The 14,321-nt window shown below is 43.9% G+C and overlaps 1 protein-coding gene and 1 long non-coding RNA gene across 4 annotated transcripts in view; one reads left to right on the top strand and one right to left on the bottom strand.

The window, feature by feature from the left end:
• SSH2 (slingshot protein phosphatase 2) overlaps window positions 1-14,321 on the bottom strand; it is a 243,501-nt gene that overhangs the window by 10,869 nt on the left and 218,311 nt on the right. For all 3 annotated transcript variants that reach the window (XM_060134896.1, XM_060134898.1, XM_060134897.1), the window contains 2 exons: window positions 11,757-11,903; window positions 8,252-8,452 (listed from right to left, as the gene is read on the bottom strand). In XM_060134896.1, the coding sequence (XP_059990879.1) occupies window positions 8,252-8,452; window positions 11,757-11,903 (348 nt within the window). The remainder of the gene's footprint in view (window positions 1-8,251; window positions 8,453-11,756; window positions 11,904-14,321) is intronic.
• On the top strand, window positions 1,074-12,806 carry LOC132511622 (uncharacterized). Its single transcript, XR_009537666.1, has 3 exons — window positions 1,074-1,201; window positions 2,509-2,649; window positions 11,500-12,806. It is a non-coding gene; the product is annotated as an uncharacterized LOC132511622 (long non-coding RNA).

Raw genomic sequence — 14,321 nt, 5'->3', positions numbered from 1 at the left:
ACACACTTGGAATAGTCAGTCCCCATATTAGAATAAGTATAGTGAAATATCTACAGAACATCACCAAACTGGTAACAGTGTTTCTTTCAAGGAAGGCAGGGCTTTTACTTTTGGGGAGGGCTTTACAATTCTACACTCTGTAGTATGTCTACAACTTTTGAATTAAAAAAATGAGCCTGATTAATATTAATAACTGGGGGGAAAAAACACAAAACATTATCCAAGTAATACAAAGAGAAATAATCAATTGGAGCCCATTATAAGTTCTCATAATTGGGATAAAGAGCTGATATAGGATTAATCACTGATGTGGAAGTGTGAGGAGGGTGGTAATCTTTTTTGAATTAGAAAGCAAAGAACAGGGAGTTCCCTGGCGTTCCAGTGGTTAGGGCTTAGTGCTTTCACCGCCATGGCCCCGGGTTCAATCCCTGGTTTGGGAACTAAGATCCTGCAAGACATGCGGCGCAGCCAAAAAAAAAGAGAAAGCAAAGATGAGGCTAGTAAATCTGGAGAAAAAGGTTGGTATCAGAACGGAAGAGGATAAGCGTAAAGTACAGGCCCTTTCATGAGGATCTGTGGATAAAAACCATCAAGCTAAAGTGACCCCTGGAAAAGGAGGTGGGCCAAAAAGACTATATGCACACATCCATCCTTTGGTTGATTTTATGGAGAGAAGGTCTGATGAGATCTCATTTCAAACCACACTCTAACAAGGAAGCACAGTTCTCAAAGCTCCAATGAAAAAGAGAAAGGTGGCCCTGTGGCTGGGCAGGGAACAGGTCGCTAAATGTGGCATCTGGGGGTATGGTTTCCATGACTTACAAGCTGATGAAGAGCTACCTCGCCGCAGGGTGGAATGGAAACAGCCCAGAACAACTAACCCTGGGCTCAGGGCCATACCTGCCTTGGCTGCCTGTGAATCTCTGCCGAGTCACACGCCTGCACTAATGTGAACCCCTGTTTGTGCTCAACTCTGCACCTGCTCTCAGCTCCCCCGCCTGCCTGCTGCTTGGGTGGGGCTCTCTCTGACTCAGGCCTGCCCAGCAGAAGGGTGCTTTTCTGGGTAGGGCGCAGGTCAATTTGTTTATGAAGACAAGCTATAATCAAGTAGCTGGGTGTAAGGTGGGGTTTTCCCCCTTTCCAAGCTGCACGAACTCCAGCCACCCCTAGGAGGAGACAACGTATCACACACCCCAAACGAGTGAGTGGCTGTGGGGAGGGGCAAGCTGACTGGTTGGATAGGTGGGCCCGAACTATACTTTGTGACCAACGGGTGCCAATGTGCTCCCCTTAAAGCTTCTTCTTTTTCGTCTGACACCCTGTTCCCTGACCTAAATAGGACTGTGTTCTCCAGTTTCCATCCCTCACCTATCATGAGGATGTTCAAACCTGCACCAAGTCCTCTCAGCCACCCACCAAGGCAGGACAAGTCCTGTGATGCAAATCACTGGGAAGATATCTCAGGGAGTAGCTGTTCTCACCCTAATAGTAAAGAACAGCTTATCTCATCAGACAACAGGCAAACGGGAAATTTTCACATGATCCCGAGAACCCTCCAAAGTATGTTTTAAAAAAACTGCCTGTAAATCACTAATAAATTGAGAGGGAACGAGAGACTGATGTTATGCTAATAGGCACCAACAGTGCAAGTCTCAGAGAAAGTAGCTGACATCATAGCTGCTTTACCCAGCAGGGATTTCCTTCTCTTCTTGGGGAAGATATTCATCAGAAAGTATTGGGTCAGGGCTCTGGAATTAAACTGACACCTCTTGTAAAGGAGAAAGAAAAATCCCAATCCAAAAATAAGTCTGATTCTGCTGCCTTTTTCATTTTTGCAGTAAAACCTGCAGGGAGAGTGGCAGGCGGCTCTCTGACATAGTCATGATACTCATTACCACAGCCTGTAAAGCACTGCTATTCCATGTGGCCCTTCCTGATTCCCCCTTCTCCTCCCAGTGCAGGGGTTAGTAGCCAATCACCTGAATTTTGTGCTTATCATTCCCTCCCTTTTCCTTATTGTGTCATCGCATGTTTTGTTCCAACAATATATAGCTTAGTTTGTATGTTTTGAATTTTACATAAATGAAATCATACTGTATGTATTCTTCTACAACTTTTTATGCCTAACATGTTTTAAGACTCATCGATGTGTGTAGCTGTAATTTCATAGAGTGTAGTGAATATGCCACAATTTATTATTCATCCACCCTGCTGATAAGCAGTTTTAGCTATTACGAACAACACTGCCACGGACATTCTTGTGCCTGGTGCACACTTTGGTTTCACAAAGGTGTTAAATACAGGAGGGGAAAAAAGGTGGGTCACAAGGCCTATGTGCATCATGAGTTTTACTTGGTATCACCAAACTGTCTCCCAATGAAGCCCTTTCTCAAGCCAGTTTATTCTAATGCTCCGTCACTGGTAGGAATAGGTGTAAGACATTAGATCATATCTGTTATTTTAAACTGTTAATGTTTATATTCAGCTGACTCCCGCGACCTATTCCAGGTAGGCAGCAAGTGCCAGAAAGAACTTTAGAGCTGGTTTGTGGCCTGGATGATGCAAACAAGTCTCAGGTTCGTGGCCTCTGACCTGAATTTGGATTCACATAAACACACTGACACACGTGAGATGACTGGGCCGTTCTGGGTAAGAATTTGCCCTTTTACTTAGTAAATGAGCAAGAAGGAAAGCTAAATGACAGGATGCACATGATGTCCCATTCTCTTGCCTCCACTTTCTTTCTTATTGTTATATGTTTGGTAAAGTACCAACTCTGAGAAAATTATATAGAGGAAAATACTGCTAAAAATGGAGTATCAGTTGCAGTAAAATCAGACTATTTATGGTTACTTCTTAGGGCATTAGGCAGCCTGTAGAGAAGAGGAGAAGGAAGAGAAGAAGCATCAACAATTGAGCATTTTCATGCACTGTGCGTGGTCCTAAATACTTGAAGATTATTTCACTGAAAAGCTGTTAAGAAAATCCTTTAAACCTTACTTGTGATTGGCTGTCACCTGACCAGGAATCCATGTCCTCTCATTCTCGGGTTCCCTCCTGCTGGCTGACCATTATGTACCAGCTAACTAGACTTCAATGTCTTCACCAGCAAAGCCAGGGTGAAAGACAGCTCTGTCTCCTCTGGCCCTGGTGACAGGGACATTCAAACAATCAAAACTAACATCTATGAGGACATGTGTCACGAACTCTCCCTGGCCACCACCCAGTTTTTCTTCCTTGCCCCTTATACACTGGAACCTAATATCTCAGACACATGGTCCACCTCGCAGATGCATGAAATCTGAACTTGTCTAATGGAACATAAATCTGCCAGATATCTAAACGATCCAACTCCAGAATAACAAACAGGGTTGCTGGTAGTTTAATGGAGGGTTTCAACACGCACACATGCACACACACACACACACACACACACACACACACGCACACACACACACCCCTCCTCCTGCCCTCACTCCCATCCCCCGGCTATAAAAACAGAAAAAATAAAATTAGATATGAACAGTATCAGTGCCTTTATGATACCCTCACTTTTAGGTCTAAAGGAGACTATTAAATATTAGTCTCCCTGAGGCTTCAAGACATACTAAAAGATGCAAAAAGTCTCTTGTATTTCAGAGGGACTGTCACTGTTTGGCCCACCCTCTCACATTCTGATTAAGAGACTGTAACCAATTCATAAATCACTACAGGGGCCTAGAGTCACTTTGTTAAACTTCTCTTCCACCAAGAGGTCAAAGTACCAAGCTAATACCCTCAAACAGAGGGCTGCCACCTCACGTTAAGCACCCAGTGCCACTCTGGACAACCAATGGTGCTTGACAATGCTAGGATCAGAGCTCTATCTCTTTGGGAAAACCACCATGTGCCTTTTGGGAGAAGATATGAAATACAAGATATCTAAGCACCTGGAGAGGAAATGGAATTTCTTTGCAAATACAATGAGTGGGATTTTCCCAAGGCCTTTCCTCTCTTGGTGACCTAAGCTGCAAGGCTTGACAGAGCTTCAGACCGTCACAGGAATCTGGGGCTTCTCCTTCTTTGCTCTTCTAAGCAGACAGACCCTGGAGCAGTACTCTAGGGCTGGGCAAGAGTCTGAGAGGCCCAATCTACTCGGCAGTCAGCCTGGCAGGTAGCCTACAAGTGCTGTTTCTTGACAACACATCATAGATTGCAGACCCTAACAGCTATATACCCAAGAGGCATTCCTACTCTTTTTCCTTACTGGCAGAGGCCTGATTTGGTTTGACTGTTCACTGCCCCACAGTTTCAGGGAATGTGGCACTTCCCTAGCACCAGAGAGTGAATGTGAATTTGTTTTAACCAGTCCAGGAAATTCTATTTGCCTACCCAGTGCTTGGTTTTAAGAATATGACCCTGTCCTGGTCAGTGGTCCTGTGGGGGTGGGGTGGGTGGGTGGCAGTCTAGTGGGGAGCTTCTGGGAAAAGTCTTCTCCTCTAATTGAGATGCCCATTCTTTCAGCCAGACGCGGTGGAATTTACATGTAGATGCCTAGACATGTGGCAGATATCTGGCAATCATGAGGCAAATTCAAGGACCAAGCTATTAACTAAGCAAGGGAGAACACAAAGCAGAGCAGGAAGATGAGAGCACCAAAGTCCCTGATTACATCCCCGAGCCCATTACAGTCTTCTTCGGTGCTTCTTGCTACAAAAGAAGGTAAATGGTCCAACTTTTTAACTACCTACAGCTGGGTGCTGGTTCCTGCCGATGCACTCTTCAGCCTTTCTACCCTGCTCTCTGCCCTGGAGACTGACGTATGAACCACCTCCACTGGTCCCCTTGTCTTCGGACTTCCACAGGGTTTGGCTAATGGGGAGCCCCAGCAGGAGACTGGAGGGAGGAGAGTGAAGGCAGGCCTCTAGTCCTGTAGCTCCTTCCCCGCAGGGCCACTCTGGCTGGCTGGGTCCCCTGACTGAAGGCTACTGCTCCTCTCTGAAGGTGCCTTTTCTCCAGGAGTCTCCGTCCAGGTTCTAGTAACTGCGCCATCCCTCTCTGGGCCCAGGAGCTAGTACCAAACAGCCCTGCTGATATAAGTTCCTTGATTTCACTACAGTCCTACACCTTTGTAAACAGTCCCTTTATAAAGTCTTCCCCATATAATCTGAGTGTGCTGCTTCTTGCTGAAATCCCAGTTGATGAAGATATTCTATTACTTGCAGCTGAAAGCAGCCTAAGTGACACCCCCAGCACTAGATTTTAGTTTTTAAAATTCAGGAAACATCACAATACAGAAAATTCCAGGACACTTCCATTCCAGTTTCTAACACAGTTAGTGTGTCTGTTGGTGGCGGAAGGCAGTGGCTAGAGGAACTGAATGGCACATGCGTGTGTGTTCTCTGGGTAGCCTTGCAGGAGGGGCTTCATGAGAACCACTTCTGAATAACCCTTAACGGTGCATAATATACATTATATACACTTTTATTTACAACAACCCTGTGAGCTAGGTCTCTTGATTTTCATTTTATAGATGGGGTCAGGTGAGGATCAGAACTGTGCAAACTTCTCAAAGTTGCAGCAAGGGGGTGAACCAGGAACGGAAACCACATCTACTGACTCAGATTCTGTGGTTTTCTCACTCCCCAGGGCTTGCCCCTCCCTCCGTGAATCAAGACCAGGAAGGCAGGATGGAACCAAAAGGGAAAGGGAAGAGGCAGGGTGACTTGTGGGTTTATGTTGCCCTTCTTATCCTCATCTAAGATTTTTCTGAAATACCTTTAACATCTAAGAAAAACTACATACGCTAAAAAAAAAAACAAAAAAAACACCACCCCAACCCAACAGCTTGCCTGGGATTCCAGAAAAAATACTGAAATTGGCAGGACACACAGTATCCTTCCTCTCAACGGGTCACGTGAGGACACTGCCTAATATCCGTCATGTGTGCGTCTGGGAATATACAATATTTGTGTCTCATCCAACCCTCAGATGCCTCTTTCTTGTGCCAAAAAGAACTTCTCTGTCCTACCTTCTGATGTAATCTAAAAATGTCATCAAAATCTGGCCCCAAAGACCTACAAATTCTTTTTAAGTGGAGGAGACTTCAGTATCCTCCCAGCCTCCTAAGAGAATGGCTCAGATGAAATCATGCCAAGTACTGAGTAAATGGGAGGGGTTTTTTAGTGGAAACCGTAATGCTATGCTGTGGCCACATTTTCACAATACTTCGGCGGTGGGAGGGTGGTCACTCTGCCTGGTTAGGCTGGAAGGCTATTTACCATTTTGTTCAGGGGAAACACAGCCCAGATTCAAGAGTCGAGACCAAGTCATGAGACTCACTGGAGTCAAACTCTGGCATCAGCCCCGACTGCTTCTAGGCAGCAGTGCCTTCACCCTAACAAAACCACCTAGAATGTGCCTACATGGAAAAACAAAGCAAAATATGGTACTCCACAGCATGTGGCATCTCAGGAAGTTGATCCTTGAATTCAGTTTACTAAGAGAGTAAACTGAATCTTTTTTCTGAGATCAGCTGAAGGTGGCTTTCACCACCAAAGGGTAATAAAAATAATGTAGTGAAATTACTCATTTTATAACCAATTACCAAATTATTGTTGAAACAGCCAGTTCTTATTGATACAGGAAGATGTTCAAGACCTAGCACTGGGTAGACAGAGAAAGACAAATACTCTATGGTATCTCTTATACATGGAATCTAAAAATGCCAAACTCGGAGAAACAGAGTAGAGTGGTGGTTACCAGGGCATGGGTGGGGTTGTTGAGGGAAATGGGGAGATGTTGGTCAAAGGGTACAAATTTCCAGTTATGAGATTATAAAGTTCTGGGGATTTAATGTACAGCATGGCAATTATAGCTAATAATACTGAATCATATACTTGAATGTTGCTAAGAGAGATCTTAGATAGTCTTACCACAAAAAAGAAAGGGCAGTTATGTCAGGGGTTGGAGGTGTTAGCTAATGCTACAGTGTTAATCAGTTTGCAATATGTAAATGTATGAAATCAATACACTGGACACCTTAAACTTATGCAATGTTGTACATCAACTGTATCTCAATAAAGCTAGGGGGAAAAAAGGAACAGTGGCAGTTAAGTGCAGTGTAAGTGTTCAATAAATGCTGCCACAGTTTAAAAAAAAAAAAAAAGACCTAATACTGGGTGAAGAAGTAAGGCTGAAGAACAGGTTTTGTGGGAAAAAAAAAAAAATCCATCAATATATGTGATAAGAGGTAAGATAATGTCAACTGCTCTCTGTGGTTATTGAGTTTCTAAATGATATCTCCCTTTGTAATTTTCTGCATTTCTGCAAAACATATATATATAAAATCAGATTAAAAGATCTTAAAAAAGAAAACAAGTGAGCTATTTCTGGGAAGCCCCTTCATACCTCAAATGGGTTATATATATCCCAATTCTACAGATTTGTCACATGACCAGAATTACTGTTGAAGGTTCAGTGAAACCAAGCACTGAAAAAAAAAAAAAAAAAAAAAATGCCCAAAGCAGCAGCAGGTACTTGTTTTAAGAGAATGGGCCAGGGACTTCCCTGGCAGTCCAGTGGTTAAGACTCTGCACCTCCACTGCAGGGGGTGCGGGTTTGATCCCTGGTTGGGTAACTAAGATCCCACATGCCATGCGCCCCCCCCCCCAAAAAAGGGCCAAAAATTTTCTAAGAATTTCAGCTAGCACTACCCTGGAAGCAATCAGTATCCATTTTGATAAGGCAGCTGCATCTGGCCTTAGAAGCTGTTGAGAAGTATTTATTAAAATCTGCACCTAGGGCTTCCCTGGTGGCGCAGTGTTTGAGAGTCCGCCTGCCGATGCAGGGGACACGGGTTCGTGCCCCGGTCCGGGAAGATCCCACATGCTGCGGAGCGGCTGGGCCCGTGAGCCATGGCCACTGAGCCTGCGCGTCCGGAGCCTGTGCTCCGCGACGGGAGAGGCCACAACAGTGAGAGGCCCGCGTACCGCAAAAAAAGAAAAAAAACCTGCACCTAATTGAGATCTGAGATAAGGGAACAGTATTTCCACCCTTTAGTTTAATGTCTTTAGTTTAGATTAAATGCCTAATCTTCCATGCTGATCTTAAATACTGGTACTTAATTTTTAAAAACTAGATGGATAGAGGTTTCAATTTTCAAATCCTATCACACACTTAAATTAGGTGAGAACTAGCTGCAGAAGACATTTCACTGTGCCCTGGGGAGCATAAAGGAGGGAAAATCTGAGAAAGTCAATTAAGGACTCACCTTGCCAGCAAGATCCCCTGGTACTCTTCCAGCTGTCTCATGAAGCTGGGGTTGGGCTTGGTCACTGTTCGTCTTTCCTTCACGTAGTCATAGGCTCGGTCCAGATTCCAGCCATACTCCTTCATCGCATAGGCAATCACAGTGGAGGCTGAGCGACTCACCCCCATTTTGCAGTGCACAAGGCATTTAGATCCATGTTTCCTAGTTTGGGGGATTGAGGTAAGGAGGAAAACACAATAGTGAGTACACTTTAAGAGCTAGGTTCTAAATGTGTCCACGTCTCCTGTCTGGCCTTTCCATTTTCTTGCTTTGTAATTCACCCCACCTTAGTGCACTTGTGTGCACCTCTAATCAAATGTGTGGGGCAATTCTGGTGCTCTCAAACGATATTCAGTGTTAATATTAAGCCTCTCTAGTTCATTCAGCAAACATTTATCAGGCATTTACCATGTTTAAGACAATGTGCAAGGTCTGGGATGCAAAAATAAGTAACAGTTTTTCCCTAAAGGGTAGGACTCATTGGGAGAAGTAGACAATTAAAATTCAAAAAGGTAATTGCAATGACAGTTGGTCACAGAGCACAGAAGGAAAATTTTCTATTTAGAGACTGGAGCCCATTTTGTGTGTGGCTGGAGGCCAGTCCTCTCAGCCCCAGGGGCACGTTGACGGCTGGCATGCTATTGAATTACAGGTGTGGCAGTGATTCATCTAATTTACCCAAATGTTGTGAGTTGCTTCCAGTTCCAGTTCCAGTAAGAGTTCTGTCCCGGGAGGAAAGTACAAACCAAATGAAACTAACTCTCCTCTTTACTCAGGTGTAGCCCTGGATATTACTTTTCACAACACTTTTCACAACCCGTGTTCTGTCTAGGGACTGGCTGGCTATATAACCCGTGGAGCTGGATGGGACCATGTGATGTACCACATGGCTTTCTCAGCAAGGAGGGTGGAATGAATAATTAGCTGTTTTTGTGTTTTTTTATGGGGTGGAAGAAAGAGAAAACAAAGTCACCATAAAGTGACACTAACAAACGAAACTCCTCAGTCTTATGCCAGAGCTCATTACCTTGTATCTGAGCATTACTCAGCTCTGCTAATTCTGCTAATAACACAGTGTCTGGCCCAGAGTAAGCCTTCAAATATTTGCTAAATGTATGAACAAACTTATGGATCTCCTGATTACACCTGTCATTTGTAAGTAGGAACAACATTTTAAAATCTGGAAAAAAGAACATTTACTCTTATCACTAGTGTACGTGGGCTGGAATCCTTCCCAAGTGGTTATTCCAATAAATTAAAAAATGCACACGTCAGCCTAACAGGGGAAATCTATTCATCCACTCACTCACTCTATTACAGGAGACAAGCTTCCTTCCAGAAGCTTATAATCCTTCTGCGGGAGACAGACACACATGAATGAGTTAAGCACCAATGCAAGGAGGCACAAGGTTAAGTGCCAAAATGAGAGGGCCAGCCAGATAAGCTATGGGAATGGAGAGAAAGGTCTGGAATAAGTGAAACGGTCTCAAAAGAAAGGTACAATCTTAGTGTCCTATGGTTGGTGCGCATATGCGTCTCTGTAAGCTTAGGTGATTCCAAATGACTAGGACATGTTTGTTTTGCTTATGGCACCACAGAGTTTTCACTTAGACTCCAGTTGGGAAGCCGAGTCACAGTGACGCAGATGGAAGTTCAGACATGTGCTCTATATTTTCCCATCAAGCTCTGACTTTAGTACATCGAATTTCAGGTCTATGCCTGCAGGCACAGAAGGTGCTCAAACTTGGACAATCTTAAGAAAAATACAATTATGAAATCCACTCCTATGAAAACATTTCTTCATTTTGAACTGGGCTTTTTCAGTGGATGGCTTCTAACTCAGGTAATGAAGGATCTGCAGTTAGTTCTCACCTAGCCCAATTTCACCTTTCAGGTTCATTGCCCACCCCACCCCCTCACTTCAAGTGCTAGATTGTCCAAATTAAGCCCAGCATCACATTAGGAATGCTAAACTAGAGTGGCCCTGAAAGTGTGGAGTCCTAACCACTGGACCGCCAGGGCCCTGATTAGGGTGAAACACATGAGGTGCCCAGGGTGCCACTTAACGGGAGGCACTCACTCTGAGACGCTGACCTATACTTGCAGGACATGGAGAGTGCATGCCTCTCAGTAAATGTAATGTGGGCGCCTCACGTTATCTCCCTCTAACCCCAGCCCTGCTGAAATCAAGTCTTTCTCTTCACTAGGACTGGGGCCTTGCCTTGATCTCTAGCCTCTTTGGCTGTAACCCTGACAACTTGCCTAGTCTTTTCCAGTCCCCTTTCCTTAAGGAACTAGACTATTCCCATATACTTGATGGACTGAAATGAGACATGATCTTAGGTTCAAGTCCTGTCTCAACCACTAGTTAATATCTCTGAAACTCATCTCTGCAGTCTGTCCTCTTCTGTACAGAAGGAAGACAGCATATGCCTCTCTGGGTTTTGGAACGTACAGGAGAGAATATGTGTAAAGTACATGGCACATAGGAAGCATGCCATGAGTGGCAGAAGCTTCAACAGTATAAAACAGTCTCTCAGGTACTGGTTAGAGACTGAGAAAATGGGCTCAGAGCTGGAGTATGGGGATTCAGGACAACTAAGAGGAAGCATTTCCTGACCATGTAGGTCCTTAAGTGAAGTGTGGTATCATTCTTGAAGGAGGACTTTAAAAACAAAAGTGGGAATTCCCTGGCGGTCCAGTGGTTAGGACTCCACGCTTTCACTGCTGAGGGCCTGGGTCTTCTGAGTGTCACCCCACCTGCAGAGGGAATGTGGCCAACATGCTTACTGATGGTTTTTTCTACTGAAGGGACAAATAGGACTGGTACAAAAATCCCCAGGGACTTAAAAAATCAGTGTTGATATATTAATACTAATACTAAACACTAAATTAATACTATGGAATTGTTTCAGTAAAAGGACCAATTAATTTAAGGAAGATAACAACAGAAGGGCCAGAGGAAAAATTTCACTATTTAGAGTAGCATAAAAGTAAAGTAAAAGAATGGGGAAAAATTTCCAAAGTGTACTGTTTCTCTCCTTGTCTTCAGAGAGCAGGATCAAGTGTTCCACCTGTCTGGAATAATTTCTATTCTGTAACTTTCAAGTGTCCCTATTGGTAACTTAAAATTCTTCCTTCTCTCATTCAGAATTTCTCCTCTATTTCAGAATTTCTTCCTTCTCTCATTTCTATTTCTTTCACTGCAGCTTGAGTTTATTTTCTCTAATTTTGTGCTCAACGGAAATAGCCAACATGAGATCATCTTCCAGGGGCTTCATCTACTTAAAGCAAAAGTACTAAGTCACTAGTCATCTTTTTCCTAGTATTGAGAGCTCAGTCTCCTTTTTTCTCTACTTCCTTTCCTCTGAGTATCATCAGTAAGTTATCTACAGCTTTCAGACCCCAACCATGTGTGGTGCACAAGGAAGAGGGGTCAGAACGTGTGTGTGGGACCATTACTCACTTTGCTTTAGAGATGAATTTGTAAGTGTCATTCCAGTAAGCCAGGAGATCCGTTGCCTCTTCATCATATACCCGAATGTTGTGATACTCAAAGACTCCTGGGAAGAAGTTATCTATCTCTCGAGTGACATTCAAGATATATCGTACCCTGTGAGGAAACCAAGGGAGATTATGAGCCCTACTACTCAGGCGAAATCCAATTCCCAGCACTGGAATTTTTCTTATTTAAAACTTGCTTACTTCTGGGCTTCCCTGGTGGTGCAGTGGTTAAGAACCTGCCTGCCAAGGCAGGGGACACGGGTTTGAGCCCTGGTCTGAGCCCGCATGCCGCGGAGCAACTAAGCCCATGCGCCACAACTACTGAGCCTGCGCTCTAGAGCCCACAAGCCACAACTACTGAGCCCGAGTGCTGCAACTACTGAAGCCCACGTGCCTAGAGCCCGTGCTCCACAAGAGAAGCCACCGCAATGAGAAGCCCACGCACCGCAACCAAGAGTAGCCCCCGCTCACCACAACTAGAGAAAGCCCGTGCACAGCAACGAAGACCCAATGCAGCCAAAAATGAAAATAAATAAATAAAAAACAAACTTGTTTATTCCTGAGGCTGAAATTAAATACTAAAATATTGAAGAAAGCTAAAAAAAAAAAACCCTAAGAGGCTATCCTTATTTAATACAGAAATTGTATAACAGGGTCCTGCACATACCTGGGTATCAGGGAGTTACTGAGAGAAAAGCTGTCTACCAAGTTCAACATCTATATTCCATTTTCAGTTTGTGTTTAGTTATACAATCTCATCTTTCAGAGTCTTTTGAAAATATGCCTTGCATTTTACTCCAAAGAATCAACTTGAGGCCCATGATCTGACAATTTCTCTGCAGTCACTAAAATTACCAGCAACAAAATTTTTTGGAAGTCATCTGTATTAAATCAGACTATTAATATGTACCTTAAGAAAAAAAAATAGAAGGAAACATTCCCTCCTATCTTTCTAAATGCCAGGTTGTCAGTTTTTGCTCTATTACTCTCCTTAAACTACATGAAGGCAAGTGAGGCCAGGCTGGTAGGGTCAGAGGAAAGTTGGACTTAAAGCTCTCTTAACTCTCTAGGCTGCATTCCTGGCTGCTATGGCAGCAGATGTGTCTGAGAGTTCTCCCAGGCTTGCAGAAAATGGTTTCTGTATCAAAAATTTCTTTTGCTATCTCCCTTACTGTGCAATCTCAATAAATGCTTCGGTTTAATCTGCCAAAGGATTACCTTTTCTCAGTGCTGTATGGACTTAGATACCACTGTTGTCAACTCCAACAGCACAGCACAGACTCACTCATTTCCCTCTGCAGAAGCTGCTTCCTGGCTTCCCTGGTGGCGCAGTGGTTGCGGGTCTGCCTGCCGATGCAGGGGACGCGGGTTCGTGCCCCGGTCCGGGAGGATCCCGCATGCCGCGGAGCGGCTGGGCCCATGGGCTGTGGCCGCTGGGCCTGCACGTCCGGAGCCTGTGCTCCACGACGGGAGAGGCCACAGCGGTGGAAGGCCCGCGTGCCGGAAAAAAAAAAAAAAAAAAAAAAAGAAGCTGCTTCCTTCTTAGAACCACACGTGGGGTTCTACAAACCCAATCACTGAAGTCAGAGAAATGACCACAAAAAGGGAGAGCCAAGCTAACCAATTCTGTGGTTAAGGTCAAGCAACCAAAATTTTTCTGGGACATGGTTTGAATCTGTTTTAACTTAGCATCAAAGTTCATTACTAGAAAGGATTTTTTCTTTTTAATTTAAAAAGCAAGCTGGGCTTCCCTGTCGGTCCAGTGGTTAAGACGCGGCGCTTCCACTGCAGGGGGTGAGGGTTCGATTCCCTGGTCAGGGAACTAGGATCCCACATGCCGTGTGGTGCGGCCAAAAAAAAAAAAAAAAAAAAAAATTAAGAAAAAGCAAGCAACATGCACCTGTAGAAAACACTCCAGCAGTTCCCCAAAAGGTTACCACCATATGACCCCGTAAGTCCTCTCCTAGGCATAAACTGAAGAGAAATGACAACATATGTCTACCCAAAGATTCATACATGAATGGTCGTAAGAGTATTCATAATAGCCAAAAAGTGGAAACAACCCAAAGGCCCATCAAATGATGAATGGGCAAATAAAATGTGGTGAGTATATATATCTCCATATAATGGAATACTATTTGGCAATAAAAAAGGAATGAAGAACTAATACATGGTACAACATTGATAAACCTTGAAAATACAATGTTAAGTGAAATAAACCATGCTTAAAGGACTACATATTGTATAATTTCATACAAATGAGATGTCCAGAATAGGCAAATCTATAGAGACAGAAAGTAGGCTAGTAGTTTCTAGGAGCTGAAGGGAGGAAGGGAAATGGGGGTGACTGCTAAAGGGTACAGGCTTTCCTTTTGGGTTGGAAAAAAATATTCTGAATTGATTGTTGCACAACTCTGTGAATATACTAAAAACCACTGAAGTACACATTTTAAAAGGGTGAACGATATATGTGAATTATATCTCAAAACTGTCAGGAAAAAAAGGCAAGCACACTTCCTCTTATCTC

The sequence above is a fragment of the Lagenorhynchus albirostris genome, chromosome 20 (genome assembly GCF_949774975.1).
Source record: "Lagenorhynchus albirostris chromosome 20, mLagAlb1.1, whole genome shotgun sequence".
Classification (NCBI taxonomy): domain Eukaryota; kingdom Metazoa; phylum Chordata; class Mammalia; order Artiodactyla; family Delphinidae; genus Lagenorhynchus; species Lagenorhynchus albirostris.
Note: the sequence above shows the minus strand (reverse complement) of the source record. Positions and strands in the feature narration are given on the sequence as shown.